Source organism: Pyxicephalus adspersus, chromosome 1 (assembly GCF_032062135.1).
Source record: "Pyxicephalus adspersus chromosome 1, UCB_Pads_2.0, whole genome shotgun sequence".
Taxonomy (NCBI): Eukaryota; Metazoa; Chordata; class Amphibia; order Anura; family Pyxicephalidae; genus Pyxicephalus; species Pyxicephalus adspersus.
In genome coordinates this window covers 31270512-31282940 of record NC_092858.1, presented here as the reverse complement: position 1 = coordinate 31282940, position 12429 = coordinate 31270512, and the positions used below count along the sequence as shown (strand labels likewise).

At 38.6% G+C, this 12429-nt stretch overlaps 1 protein-coding gene across 1 annotated transcript in view; it reads left to right on the top strand.

Moving 5' to 3' along the window:
- Positions 1–7820: 7820 nt before the first annotated feature.
- LOC140327057 (thread biopolymer filament subunit alpha-like) overlaps positions 7821–12429 on the top strand; it is a 19549-nt gene continuing 14940 nt past the window's right edge. Inside the window, exons 1-4 of the mRNA XM_072406629.1 lie at positions 7821–8429; positions 10539–10750; positions 11236–11296; positions 11972–12067. Coding sequence (XP_072262730.1) covers positions 7821–8429; positions 10539–10750; positions 11236–11296; positions 11972–12067 — 978 coding nt within the window. The remainder of the gene's footprint in view (positions 8430–10538; positions 10751–11235; positions 11297–11971; positions 12068–12429) is intronic.

Sequence of the window (12429 nt, the reverse complement as noted above, 5' to 3'; positions counted from 1 at the left end):
TCAGAATAGAGGGGAGGTTGTGGTGTGGTTACAGCTTTCTCACACCTGTGAACCACTGCCTTAGGGAGGACGCTAGGTGTAACCTCTGCCTGTGGCAGCCTAATAGGGAAAAATGGAAGGGGCAGAGAGTGGTTCAGTACCACTTACTGCTACCAACTGTCAAATCTGGTTCTTTAAAGCAGAACATGCATCAAGAAAAATAATGCACTTAGCTTTTTTAGCGATCCTAGTCCATTCAGTCTTGTGGTGTCCTTTTATTCTTCTGCTTCGGTGTGGACTGGACACCAGGCGCCACCATCTTCTTCCACTTTCTTCTGCTGACATCACCCATTCTTGCACCGCATAAAAAGTATAAATAACATTTTTTCCATTATAATAAAGGGTTAGCCACCTCCCTTTTATATAATGTAAAAAGTAATAGGTCCACTTTAAGTGCTATGGTGTGAGCGGCTAAGATCTCAGGATCGCTTGCTTCCACTGCAGGTCTGAACCTGCCACTGGTCTGGGTACTTTTTTTGTATATTTTATTTTACAGATCGTCAATTCTTATATCATATTTAGCAAAATAGCTAAGTTTCCCCAAACAGTCAGAAGAGTTTATAAGGGAATATTTGCCAATGAAATGTCATGGAGGGGACCCTTTGACAGTGCAAAATATTGGGAAGGGCATAAAAACCAAAGACAGAAGAGGGGACATCTCCCCAAGACAGCTTTTAAAGTATGATTTAGCTCCAATAAAAAAGTAAATTATCAGTGACTGTTCCTGCTGGTCCACTTTGTCACTGCCACTGCCACCACCACCACCCCTTTCTTCTCTGCAGAATTTCTTGTACTCCTTTCCCCTATACCATGCTTTTGCTCACTCCTATATGTGACCTCCTCCCCTCTTGTGTCAATTAGTCTATGCCATGTGAATGGGGGAATGACGTCACTGTTACTTTGGGTCAAGGACACAGTGCTATCTCAGTGCTATCTATGGTGAAGGAAGGAGCTGTAAGTACTAGTGGGCTTTTGAGGGGACCCCTTGCAGAGATTGCCACTTTGCTCTGCATGGGCAAGGAAACTGATAGAAACCATATAGTCATTTAAAGGCTTCAACAAAGCTGATCAAAGCTGTCCAAAAGTTATGTAAAAACGTGCTGTGCCTACTTCCGTCATACAACATAATAGTTGTAGAGCAGGAGAATAAAGGGAGAAGATATATTAGCAACTATTAGGGAGCACAATTAAAATAACATTTTGTTTTACCCCGATTCAGCAAAGAATGAACAAGTGTATATGAAAATAAAAGGTGTCTGGGTGGGGATGCCCAGGAAAAGGTCTGCAGTTTGTTGCAGAAAAATGAGCATTTCAAGTATAGTTAGGTATCACTAAAAGCATGAGCACCCCAAGTACTGATAGCCATGAATAAAAAGACACAAAGTAAAGAACCATTCAGGGGTGTTACCAGCGTTCTGTCAAAGCATCCTATACCTGTACTACTATTTAATCCTACAGACTTTTTCTGCACAACCAATTGCACAAAACTCACTAAGGGGTCCATTTGTGAAACAGGTAATCAGACATTCCCTCATTCAGGAATTCAATTCCTGTCACTGAAACACATGGCCCTGGAGGATTGCCACCTGGGAATGTTTGAGGGAATGTCTGATTTCCTGTTTTAAAATAGAGACCTAAAAGTGAATGAATGAAGGTGATTTATTGGAATAAACACACATTATGCAATCAATCTATACAAATTAAGAAAAACAATTTCATTATATCCTGGTCCTGGAAGGCTTTTTACAAGCACTAGCTGATTACCAGGCATTGTCCGGGTATTTATTTATTGCAATCTTATATTATACGGGAAAAGGAATCAAATAAAGCTATAGTGTTTCCTACTAGATTGTAAGCTCTTCGGGGCAGGGTCCTCTCCTCCTGTATCACTGTCTGTATTAGTCTATCATTTGCAATCCCTATTTATTGTACAGCGCTGCGTAATATGTTGGCGCTATATAAATCCTGTTTATTAATAATAATAATAATAATAATAATAGTGTTAAATCAAAGAAATGTTTTTTTTTAAGGTTTTGAAAGTATAAGTACAATATACAATTAAATTAACCTAAATTATTAGCATGTGTTCCAATGCTGTTTTAAATGTTTTAATAAGAACATTGTGCTCATTAAACATCCTTTGTAACTTTAAGACAATCTGAAATTTTGTACCTGTGATGTAGGTGCACTTCTGGTCAGTTTCTATTAGTTCATTTTCAATATAATATAGTTGTAGAAATGTTGGTGGTTGATCCAGCAGCGGAAGTAACAATCACATTTTATAGTAAATTTGCCCTTGCACCGTGAATGTGGATGGAAATCTAGGCTGTTGAAAAACTGATGTGGCGCTGAATGATGTCATTTGGAAACATTTGTATGTACAGTTGTATTTTCTGATGGTATTAAGAAAATGCTTTNACTCAGGTAATTGCTGATGTGTAAATCCAAAGTTCTTGTGGTGGTGTTTCCAGTTGGCAGAGTTTGACTTTCCCTTTTTTGCAGCAAATACCAGGAGACTCAGATTTAAACTTCTTGGCTTGACAAACTACTACAAACCATTTTCATTTTTCTGATGGTAACACTTGCATGCTGCGAGTAGCCTTTATGTGGATCATTGTGGCATCCTTACAATGCTAAGCTAAAACGTTCTGCAGTTCTTGATCGTCTGTCTCTTTTTCCCATTTCCTGTACTCGGGTCTCACGCTGTTGTACTGTCTATGAAGCTCTAGATGTAGTAGCTTTTTCTCTCATTTTCTATAGTCGGGTCCCAAGCTGTTGTACTGTATCTGAAGCTCTAGATGTAGTAGCTCTATCTCTCTTATCCTATAGTTGGGTCTCATGCTGTTGTACTGTCTCTGAAGCTCTAGATGTAATAGCTCTATCTCTGTTATCCTGTACCCAGGTCTCAGGCTGTTGTACTGTCTCTGAAGCTCTAGATGGAGTAGCTCTTTCTCCTATTACTCTAGATTACTTCTCTCATTATAATTTTCTCCCATTATTTCTCTTATTTCTCTCATTTACTCTAGATGTATTAGCTCTATCTCTGTTATCCTGTAGTCGGGTCTCACACTGTTGTACTGTCTCTGAGGCTCTAAATGTAGTCTCTCGCGCAGTGTGGCAAGCCTTGTATTCCTGTACTCTGGATTTTCTTGTCTACCATGTTATTTCATTTTTTTTGCCTTTGATTGCACTCGGCCAATAGATTTACATTTTCTCGAAGGCATTATTACAGGCCAGAAATTTGTAAGAGTCCAAAAAAAGTATGTAAGCAAAAGGCACACTGTCACTGAGCAATACATACACACATACATACATGCAAATATACCTCTGACATATACCACTGCACTGTACAAAGATGACTGGTGCACTCACATGAGTCTCAGTCATATGTATGGCATGTTTGGTTGAAATGTCACCATGCGTTTTCGAGTGATGGTGGAACATACACTCATACACACATACATCCAGTTTTATATATATAGATTTCCCTCATACAACCATGTACAGCTCTCTACTCTCCTGAATGGCTCTCTTTAACATTGCCGCCCTGCTTAGAAGAGCAGAGATTCATTAAATGAGATCCCCATTCCTAATGGCTATTGGCTTTTCTGGGAATGTCTCTGGAATAGGTAACAGTTGTAAATGTGCTTTCTGTAGTAGACCTTTATATTGTCAATGATTCACAACTCCAGTGAGGCTTTATTCTCATCTTTAAGGTAAGTAGTAACCAATTACATTAGTTACACTGAGGAATGCATTTTTTTACAGTTTTTACGGTACTGTACTCTCCATTTTTGTCAAAAAAACATACAAATTATACATACAATGAAAACATAATGAAATTATAACTTGAATGTACTGTTTATTTAAATTTCTTTTCTTCATACAAAGGATTTATTGTTACTCTATGACATTTTTTTACAGTAAAACATTTGAAAATTAATCAGGTAAGCAGTTAGGGTAAAAATTTACACTTATACCTTTTCCTGGAGTGTTAGGACAATGCTGCCGGATGCTCCAACAATAGTCAGCCATCATATGTACATCCCATCTACCCTGATACCGTCCTTCCATGACCTTCAAATCTTGGGGGAATTGTTCACCTTGCTCATCACTGACTGCACCAAGGTTTTCCGGGAAGTTAGAAAGATGGCTATGCAGAAAATGCACCTTGATGCTCATATTGCAACCAAACATTTTGAAGCTCTCCAAGAGTTTCTGGACAATTTCTGTCCAGTTATTTGCTCATGTGTTTCCAAGAAAGTCTTTGACAATGGCTTTGAATGATAACTAGGGATGAGTGAGCAAAACTTTTAAATTCTTTCTCGATGTGAATTGGGCCGTTCTCGCTTACTAAACATGTAGGCGAAAACGGCCTTTGTAAATTCGGCCGGCGAGATTGAATTTTTGGGACCTGCAAGACCAATCAGGGGAGCAGACCTGTCAGCTCCGCTCCTCTGATTCCTGTTGCAGTCCTGTACTGTGTGTTCCTGGATAGAGTTTCTCTATCCAGGAACACAGTGTGAGTCTCGCTGGCTCATTCATTTATAAACGCAAGCCGTATAACTCACTCTGAGAAGAGGAGTATCGCGGCTGCATTTATAAATGTAGCTGCGATAATCCCCTCTCAGTGAGAGATCCCGGCCACTACAGGTCAGAATGAGCGCTTGCCCTCATTCTGACCTGTAGTGCTCGGGGATTGCTCACTGACAGGAAGATTCCCACGGCTGAATTTATGAATGCAGCTGTGATAATCCTCCTATAGTGATGTCCCATCGGAACTTCAAGGAAATTTTCGCGAGAATGCCTGAGGCATTCTCGATCATCCCTAATGATAACCCAGCATTCTTTTTGACGTCTGACATTGTCCTGATGAAATGTTCATCTTCGATGAGCTGTGTAATCTGTGGACCATCAAACACAACGGCCTTTATTTTTTCAAATACCAGGCTAGGAAATGCCGAATTGAGGTACTAGAAACAGTCTTCTTCAATTGGCAAAGCTTTACCGAATTGCTTCATCAGACCCAGTTTCATGTGCAGAGGCGGGTATATAATATACTTTCTATCAACAAGTGGCTCATGTAGAATGTTTGGATCGCCTGGTTTTAGGGCAGATCTTGGAGGCCTATTCCTTTCCACCCAATGCCTCTCATGAGCTCTGCTGTCCCACCTAGTTGTGTTGGTGATATTGCAACAACTCAATGACTCTCTTTATGTCTGCATATTCTTCACAAAGAGAAACTGAATGGCTAATTAGGACTGACTCAAATATATTGCCATTGTGAAGAAGACACACTTTAAGCTCCGCTTTGAGCTAACGATGAATAGTGACCAATCAGTTGAGTATCAGTTGGAATTCCCAATTCCTCCATTAAACCAGGTATGTTATGGCAATAAACAAAGCCACTGTCAGTTCTAAAGTACTGCAGAAATGCAATTTCTCTGGTTCAAAAATGCGATACCTTCATTCCTTCTTTAAGTTTTTCTCACGCAGTCTTGATGCTAGGAGTTCTGAAGCCTTCTTCGATAGTCCCGAATCACGTGCCAAATCACTCAGCTCATGCTAATCAAATCCCTTACGAACCTATGAAATCCCTTCAATTTCAAATAGGCTTGCTCTACAAATGTGCTGATTTTTGACTGGGAATGGTGAAACTGCCACAGATATAACAAAATGAATCAGGGATGTTTAGGTACTTACGAGAAGAAACAGCAGAGCCAGACATGACCTGAAAGAAAGGAAATACGTGTGTAGGTGGAAAAATAAATTTTCCCTATTAACTATGTAGAGCAGCGCACAACCTCTGATCACACTGTCTTGCATGTAAATGAATAGCCTATACAAATCCACACTACAGTAATCGCATTAGTAAAAGCGGTAGAGAAAAAAACTGACGTGAATGAAGAAAACTAACTGCACTTTCAGAATCGGCATACCTATTTTAGTGTAAATAAGCTTAAAAATTATAAGTCAACAAAAAATTTGTTCAAAATTGTTCCCTGGTGTTATCGTTTTACAGATAATTGTAAGGTAGACATTGTTCCTATCAATGAAAAGTGAACCACAGTAAGGGCACTCTTCTCTCAATAACCACTAATGGAAAGGGGTCTTCTCTACTGATCATGAACCTAAGGGGGCTGTTTGGATCCTCTCATGATCCAGAAGAGGAGCAGCAGTGACATTAATGCAAGGGAAATTTAAATGTCCAGGTATTAGCATCCCCCCCCCCCCCCCCATTTGGAAACAGCGTTGGAGAAGGCCCCAATCAATGTGAGGTGAGTATATTTTTCTTCACAAGAATAGAAAAAAAATGTGCATGAGTTAGATGAATGTTTCTTAAACAGGGTTCCTTCAGAAATTGCTAGGGTTTCTATGCGCAATTTGCAGTAATTAGTTCAGTTTAAGTGACACCAATGATCTTTGTGGCTATCTGTAAGGGTGACATTCTTCCCAATGGCCACCACCACACTAATATACCATGAAATGTGAATAAAGTTACTATAGCTGGGGTTCCCTAAAGACCTGAAAGCTATTTCAAGAGGTTCCCCCACATTAAAAAGGTTGAGAAAAAGCCTAGGTTAGAGGAATGAGATTTATATTTTTGAGATGAGCTTGAAGTTTTAAATTTTAGTTGTTTTATAGGCAGATGTACAATCCTACATTTGTCCTTTAAAGTGGAACTAAACCCCCCCCCAAAAAAAAATCATACTCACCTTTACTTTGCAGAGCCCCCAATTCCTATGGTGCTGTCCTTAGTCCACACCATCCTATAACCCAAGATTGTCCATGCTGGGTGCCACCATTTTCCTCTATCTGCTTTATTCCGGCTACGTCACTTGTTCGCGCACTGTGCAGATTGGGTGACTTAGCCTGCTGTAAATGGGAAAAAAGTGTCGATCTTACTGCACATGCGTGAGATCTGCATTTTTTTGCCATTACAGGAAAAAGTCCCTTTTGCGCATCCCCAATCTCAAGCAGCCAGCCTCCTGTATTGCGTGATGTGAGTATCCCAGGAGGCTCTGCGCTCCCATTCTGTATTTACTGCCGCGGCTTAAAGGTGGAAGGGGAGTGGTCTCAGGGATTTAAAAAAAAGGGTTTAAAGCTTTAGGAATCAAATGTGCTAAGAATGCCACATTCTCTATTTCCTTTAACTTTATGGAATTTTCAGCATTTCCAGTACCTAAAATTAATTTAAGGGTTCCTCTGTGGTGAAAAGAGACAAGCTAGATTACACCTATGAGGCTCAATATTATATATACACATAATTACTCTGGATGAAAAGTTTCCTTGTGCATTGTCCAAAGAAGTTACAATTACCTTGCCATAAATTTGTGGACATCAGAATATTACTGACGTGGCAGCTTTTCCCTCATCTTAAAACCAGTGAATAAATATATATATGGATGAAAGTCCATCAAAGAATAATGATGATTCTCTGATTCTGAGAGTTACAAGTTCCAACAATCTGCTGATGAGCAGGTGGAAGATAACGCTAGCCCTTGGCAAAGAGTTTCTATGTAGACATTGACATTTTCTTAATTCTTTCTGTGCTTGCTATCCCTTGTCTTTAGTTTGATCATTCCTGCCTGGGGCACTGATTTTTAGTTTGGTTCCAGATAGAAGAATTTGATGATTCGTGTTAAACTGCCTCCTCACCCAATGGGAAGCAGAGTTTGTGCATCCCCTCCAGGAACCCCATTGAGATATATAACTGATGGGTGCCTCCACTGGGACTTTGCTCTGGACTCTCTCAATCTTGGATTCAACAAACTCTCAGGATGACAGTAGAAAAACAAGTGAAAGTCAGCAGCTCAGCTGTTCGCTTTGGAGGAACCTATGAAAGCAACCGAATGTTCAATGCTGCCAAGGGACTTAGGTCAGGGGGGTTTGGAGGTGGATATAGTGGGGGAATTGGAGGTGGCTTTGGGGGCATTGGTGTCTCCAGGGCTATTGGGTTAGGAGCTGCAGGTGGAGCAGGGTTTGGATCGAGAGGAGGTCTTGGTGGAGGTTTTGGGTTCGGTGCTGGAGCTGGCCTTAGGGTAGGTGCAGGGGCAGGTTTTGGCGCTGGGGCAAGAGCTGGCGCTGGGTTTGGTTTTGCAGGAGCCCTTGGTGGGGCAGGAGGCAGAGCTGGAGGAGCTTTTGGAGTTCTTAAGGCTCGTTTAGGAGGAGGAAGAGGGTTCAAGGTTGGTAGCTATGGTGTGAGCCCTTCATTCCTATTTAGTGGTGTAAGACCAGGAATTGGGGGTCTAGGAGCTGGTCCAAGTGCTTCTGACATCCCATCCATTGACCCATCACTTCCCTCTGTGGACACTGTCCAAGTCACCCGCCTGAAGGAGAAGGAGGAACTCCAGAATCTTAACGACAAGTTCGCCCAATTCATTAACAAGGTACTTCATTTGGCTGACATGGAGTTTTAGAAAAAAATGACCACTCTTCTGTTTATTTGAGGTGTGATTAAAGGGTTAAAAATTAAATTGTATCTTGTAGCCAAAAAAAATGCCAACTGGCACTAATATTTATAGCAACTATGGATCAGCTGTAATTAGCACTGAACTGTTCTCTGATTGATTATGAGGGTTTACTATATAGAAGAGTTATTGAACCATGTTATTCATAAGCCTATGGGCTAAATCATTAATAATTAGATTTGAAAAGACCTGTGTTAGGAAAGAAAAAGATCTAACATATGATTTCATGATGGGGCATGCAGTGTATCATCTGAATCATTGTCCTTTGCATATATTTATCTCATTACAATGCTGCTTGACTATGTAACATTGAAAATATCCCATGTTATGATATATGATACATGATATGATATTATATTATAGTTATAGCCTTACAAATAGATTTTACTATTTTACTTCATGGAACAACTTTCTCCAATTTAGCATTGTAACATCCAACATACATTGTTACATTTTTACAAGAAGGTAACATTTTAAATCTAAGCTGTTTATTCTTTTTTTTTATCCTTAAATTACCTAGATAGTAAAATCCAGTACCCAGGAGCATGTCTTCTGACAGTTTTTGATTAGTGAGATGCACAAGATTCTTTGTTTACATAGCACTTTTAATTGAGATATTTTGTTTTTTTTCTTAAATCAGAAGTCAATCAGAAATAATATGTGGCTAGGTATATTCAGCTATTTGAACAGTCAGCTGCTGAATTCCCTTCAAATTCACTTTAGATCTGATCGTTTATTGGATCAGAAATGGTATCAGAAGTAGCAATCTTCCTTGGTGTACATTTTCTAAAAACTTTTTATTTGTGTGTTTTTGATGTAAGGATCTGCTACCATTGTATCTGCTACAACTAAAAGATAACTTTTTACAGCAGAATTCCAGTCTCTAAGAGGCAGGGTCAGTAATGTATTTTTTTTCTTTTTTTTTGCACAAAGTTCTTCAGAATTTCTATTTATTTACTACAGTTGATAGTGAATATATAAAGTTACCTGACACAGAGCCTTTTTATTTTTATTTAAATGATAGGTTCTATTCTATTTCTATTTTCTATTTAATGTGCTTACTTCTTTGTACTTATGTAACAGTCCTCTGTAATAAATTCATAATGCAGACCATAAATCAATATTGGAATGCAAATATTTTACCTTCTCTCCTTGCAAGCATTTCACTCAAATTGCATTTTGTGAAAATATGCAGTTTTTACAAAATGAAATTGTCATTTTAGTTAATCACTAGTGAACAATTAGTGAAAGAAATGTAATGTTAAAGAATAAGTAATGTGGCATATTTAGTGAATTTGACACCCAGGGCCAAATATTTTGTTATCAACCCCCTGTAAAGTTATTGTCATTTACATTTTTGGAATAATACCTGCAGAAAAAAAGGGCAGACAGTAAAATTGTGTTGTCCTCCAACTCTAATTAATAATCAAGTGACCCCTAACATTGATAGTTATAGGAAAATTGCTTCTTTCCTTCAGTTTTATTGTAAATGGAGATCAGCCCACCATAGCTTAGACTATAATAAACCAACTCAAAAAAATTCATTATGCTAATAAAGTGTATTGAAGAAAGATGCACATTGCCTAAAACAGCTAATCTGATACCATTCGATTATGTTAGTAATATTAGATTAATTAAAATGTAAAATTTGCTGTAGGTAATAGTACCATTGTCAAACATTGATCATCCTAATTCTGTTGTTCAATCTGAATATAATTCTACACTATGGTAAAAGCTCCTGTTTAATGTCTTATATGAGGGTGAAAACGATTACCAGCCAATATGTATGTTCTTCATTTATCCAATGCAACAGAGAGGTTGACACCAACTTTAGGTCTTTTATGTTCTTGGAACATCCAAATCTATGCCTCTTTCTTGCTATAAATTGTGTATCATCCATCATACCCACTTGCCAGCATTCTCTGCTGAACTCCGGGGACTGGAACATACTCTTTGAGCAGGGCACTGGTTTTGAGTGTACAATATTCATTAAAACAACTTGAGTGACCGTAATCCTGTGTTTTCCAGGTCCGCAGTTTGGAACAGCAGAACACCATACTCAGAGCTCAGATCAACCTCTACAACAGAAGTGACCCAAGTGCACCAGCCAATGCCACCGTGGTCACCACTACTGCTGTAGCTGGCTACAAAGCCCAGATTGAGACCCTAACTCAAACCAAAACAGCACTTTTGTCAGAAATTGATCACTACAAGCAAGCAATTGATGAAATACAAACCAAGTAAGTTTTAGTTTTAGGTTTGTTGTATCAGAGATGATAACAAATATTATTTATGTAATCAATTGCCACTTGATATTGGGGTATTCATATAATCTGGCTTGTTTTGGCTCACTAGGGCAGGCAACAAAGGCCAATCTGTCACCCCAGAAATCAGTGAATGGGGCAAGGTGTGACCAATTGCCCCATCCCTGTAACATCTTTTGCAGGTCACTTTTCCAACTGTTTATTCTAGGGAATTATGTTATAGTAGTAAAACTTATTATATTCTACACTCCTGTTTCTGGTGTTTCTTTCTTTTGTTGTTGGTGGGCTCTTTGCATGATCCTGTACAGTGTAAGGATCATAGACTTCCACTGAATGAAAAACTGGCTGGGCTTACAAAGGGGTTGTGGGGGGCAGTAGAGGAGAGTCAAAGTGTTAATAAGAAGGCTATTTTCTGATAATCATAATTTCGCACTAATTTGATCTTCCATGTTTGCTTTTAGGTATGAAGAGGACAGTTCATCTACAAAGACCCTGGAGGCAGAATGGACCACACTGAAGGAGGTCAGTGTCAGTTTACACCATTAGGAGATGGCTTGGTCCCAGTATTCAATCAGACAAATGAAACCTTAATGCAGGCTGTTTTTCGTGTGCTGTTGCTTTAGCTAACCCATAGTGTTCTAGGTGTTCTTTGGTATGTAATAATGTTTCTTCATAACATAACATAAGATTAATACATAGTAATACAATGTATACATGATTTGTATTCCATTTTTAGTTATAAATAATTTTGAATGCATAATGACAAGAAGGCATTTTAATATTTGTGACATTGTTACATTATATGCCATTGTAACCTGAATTAGGCCGGGTCTTCGCAGATGTTTTTAAAACGCATGTAAACTTTCTTACTGCATTTATATGCGTTTTTATGCACTTTTAGTAGCGTTTTAAAGCTTGCCTTTATAAAGTGCTTATAATCGGGAAAAAGCCCTATTGAAATCAAGTTTACTGGCATTTTCCCACGTTTTTGGATGTTTTCAAGCATTAACCCAGCGTTTTAATTTTAAACTTTGCAAGCAACGTTAAAGATAAGCGTGCCTCAAGGAAACGTCCTCGTGTAGATTAGCCCATTGGAATGCATAGGAATTTCAAGTATAGGTTTTTAAAGCCTCAGGTTAAACCCTGGGGAAAACGTCCATGTAGACTAAGCCTTAACTGTTGTCCGATTTCCTACAGGATGTTGATCACTTGTACCTGACCATCTTTGACCTTCAGACAAAACTTACTGGAGTAGAGGATCAAATTGTTCTTTCCAAACAAATCTATGATGCTGTAAGTACAGACCAACAATCCAACACATTGGGAGACTGGAAATGAAATTTATTGCCAGGGAAAGTAACCACACAGCCATTAAAAAATAATTTAGTGTCTGGATTTACTGTACAATGTACATTTAAATTCATTACTCATTCAGGTATGTTAAAATGTTAAAAGTAGTGTACCCTAATTTGTTACTTCATCAATCAGAAGTTAATTACCAGGAACCAGATCTGTAGAGCCAATACACATATAAAAAAGACAAGACAACAGAAGAACCATGCAGAACACAAGTTTTTCTTTAAAATAATAAAAGTCACATGTTTTAAGACCCAAATTATATTTTTATGAAAACATTCTTTGGAGACTACACTTTT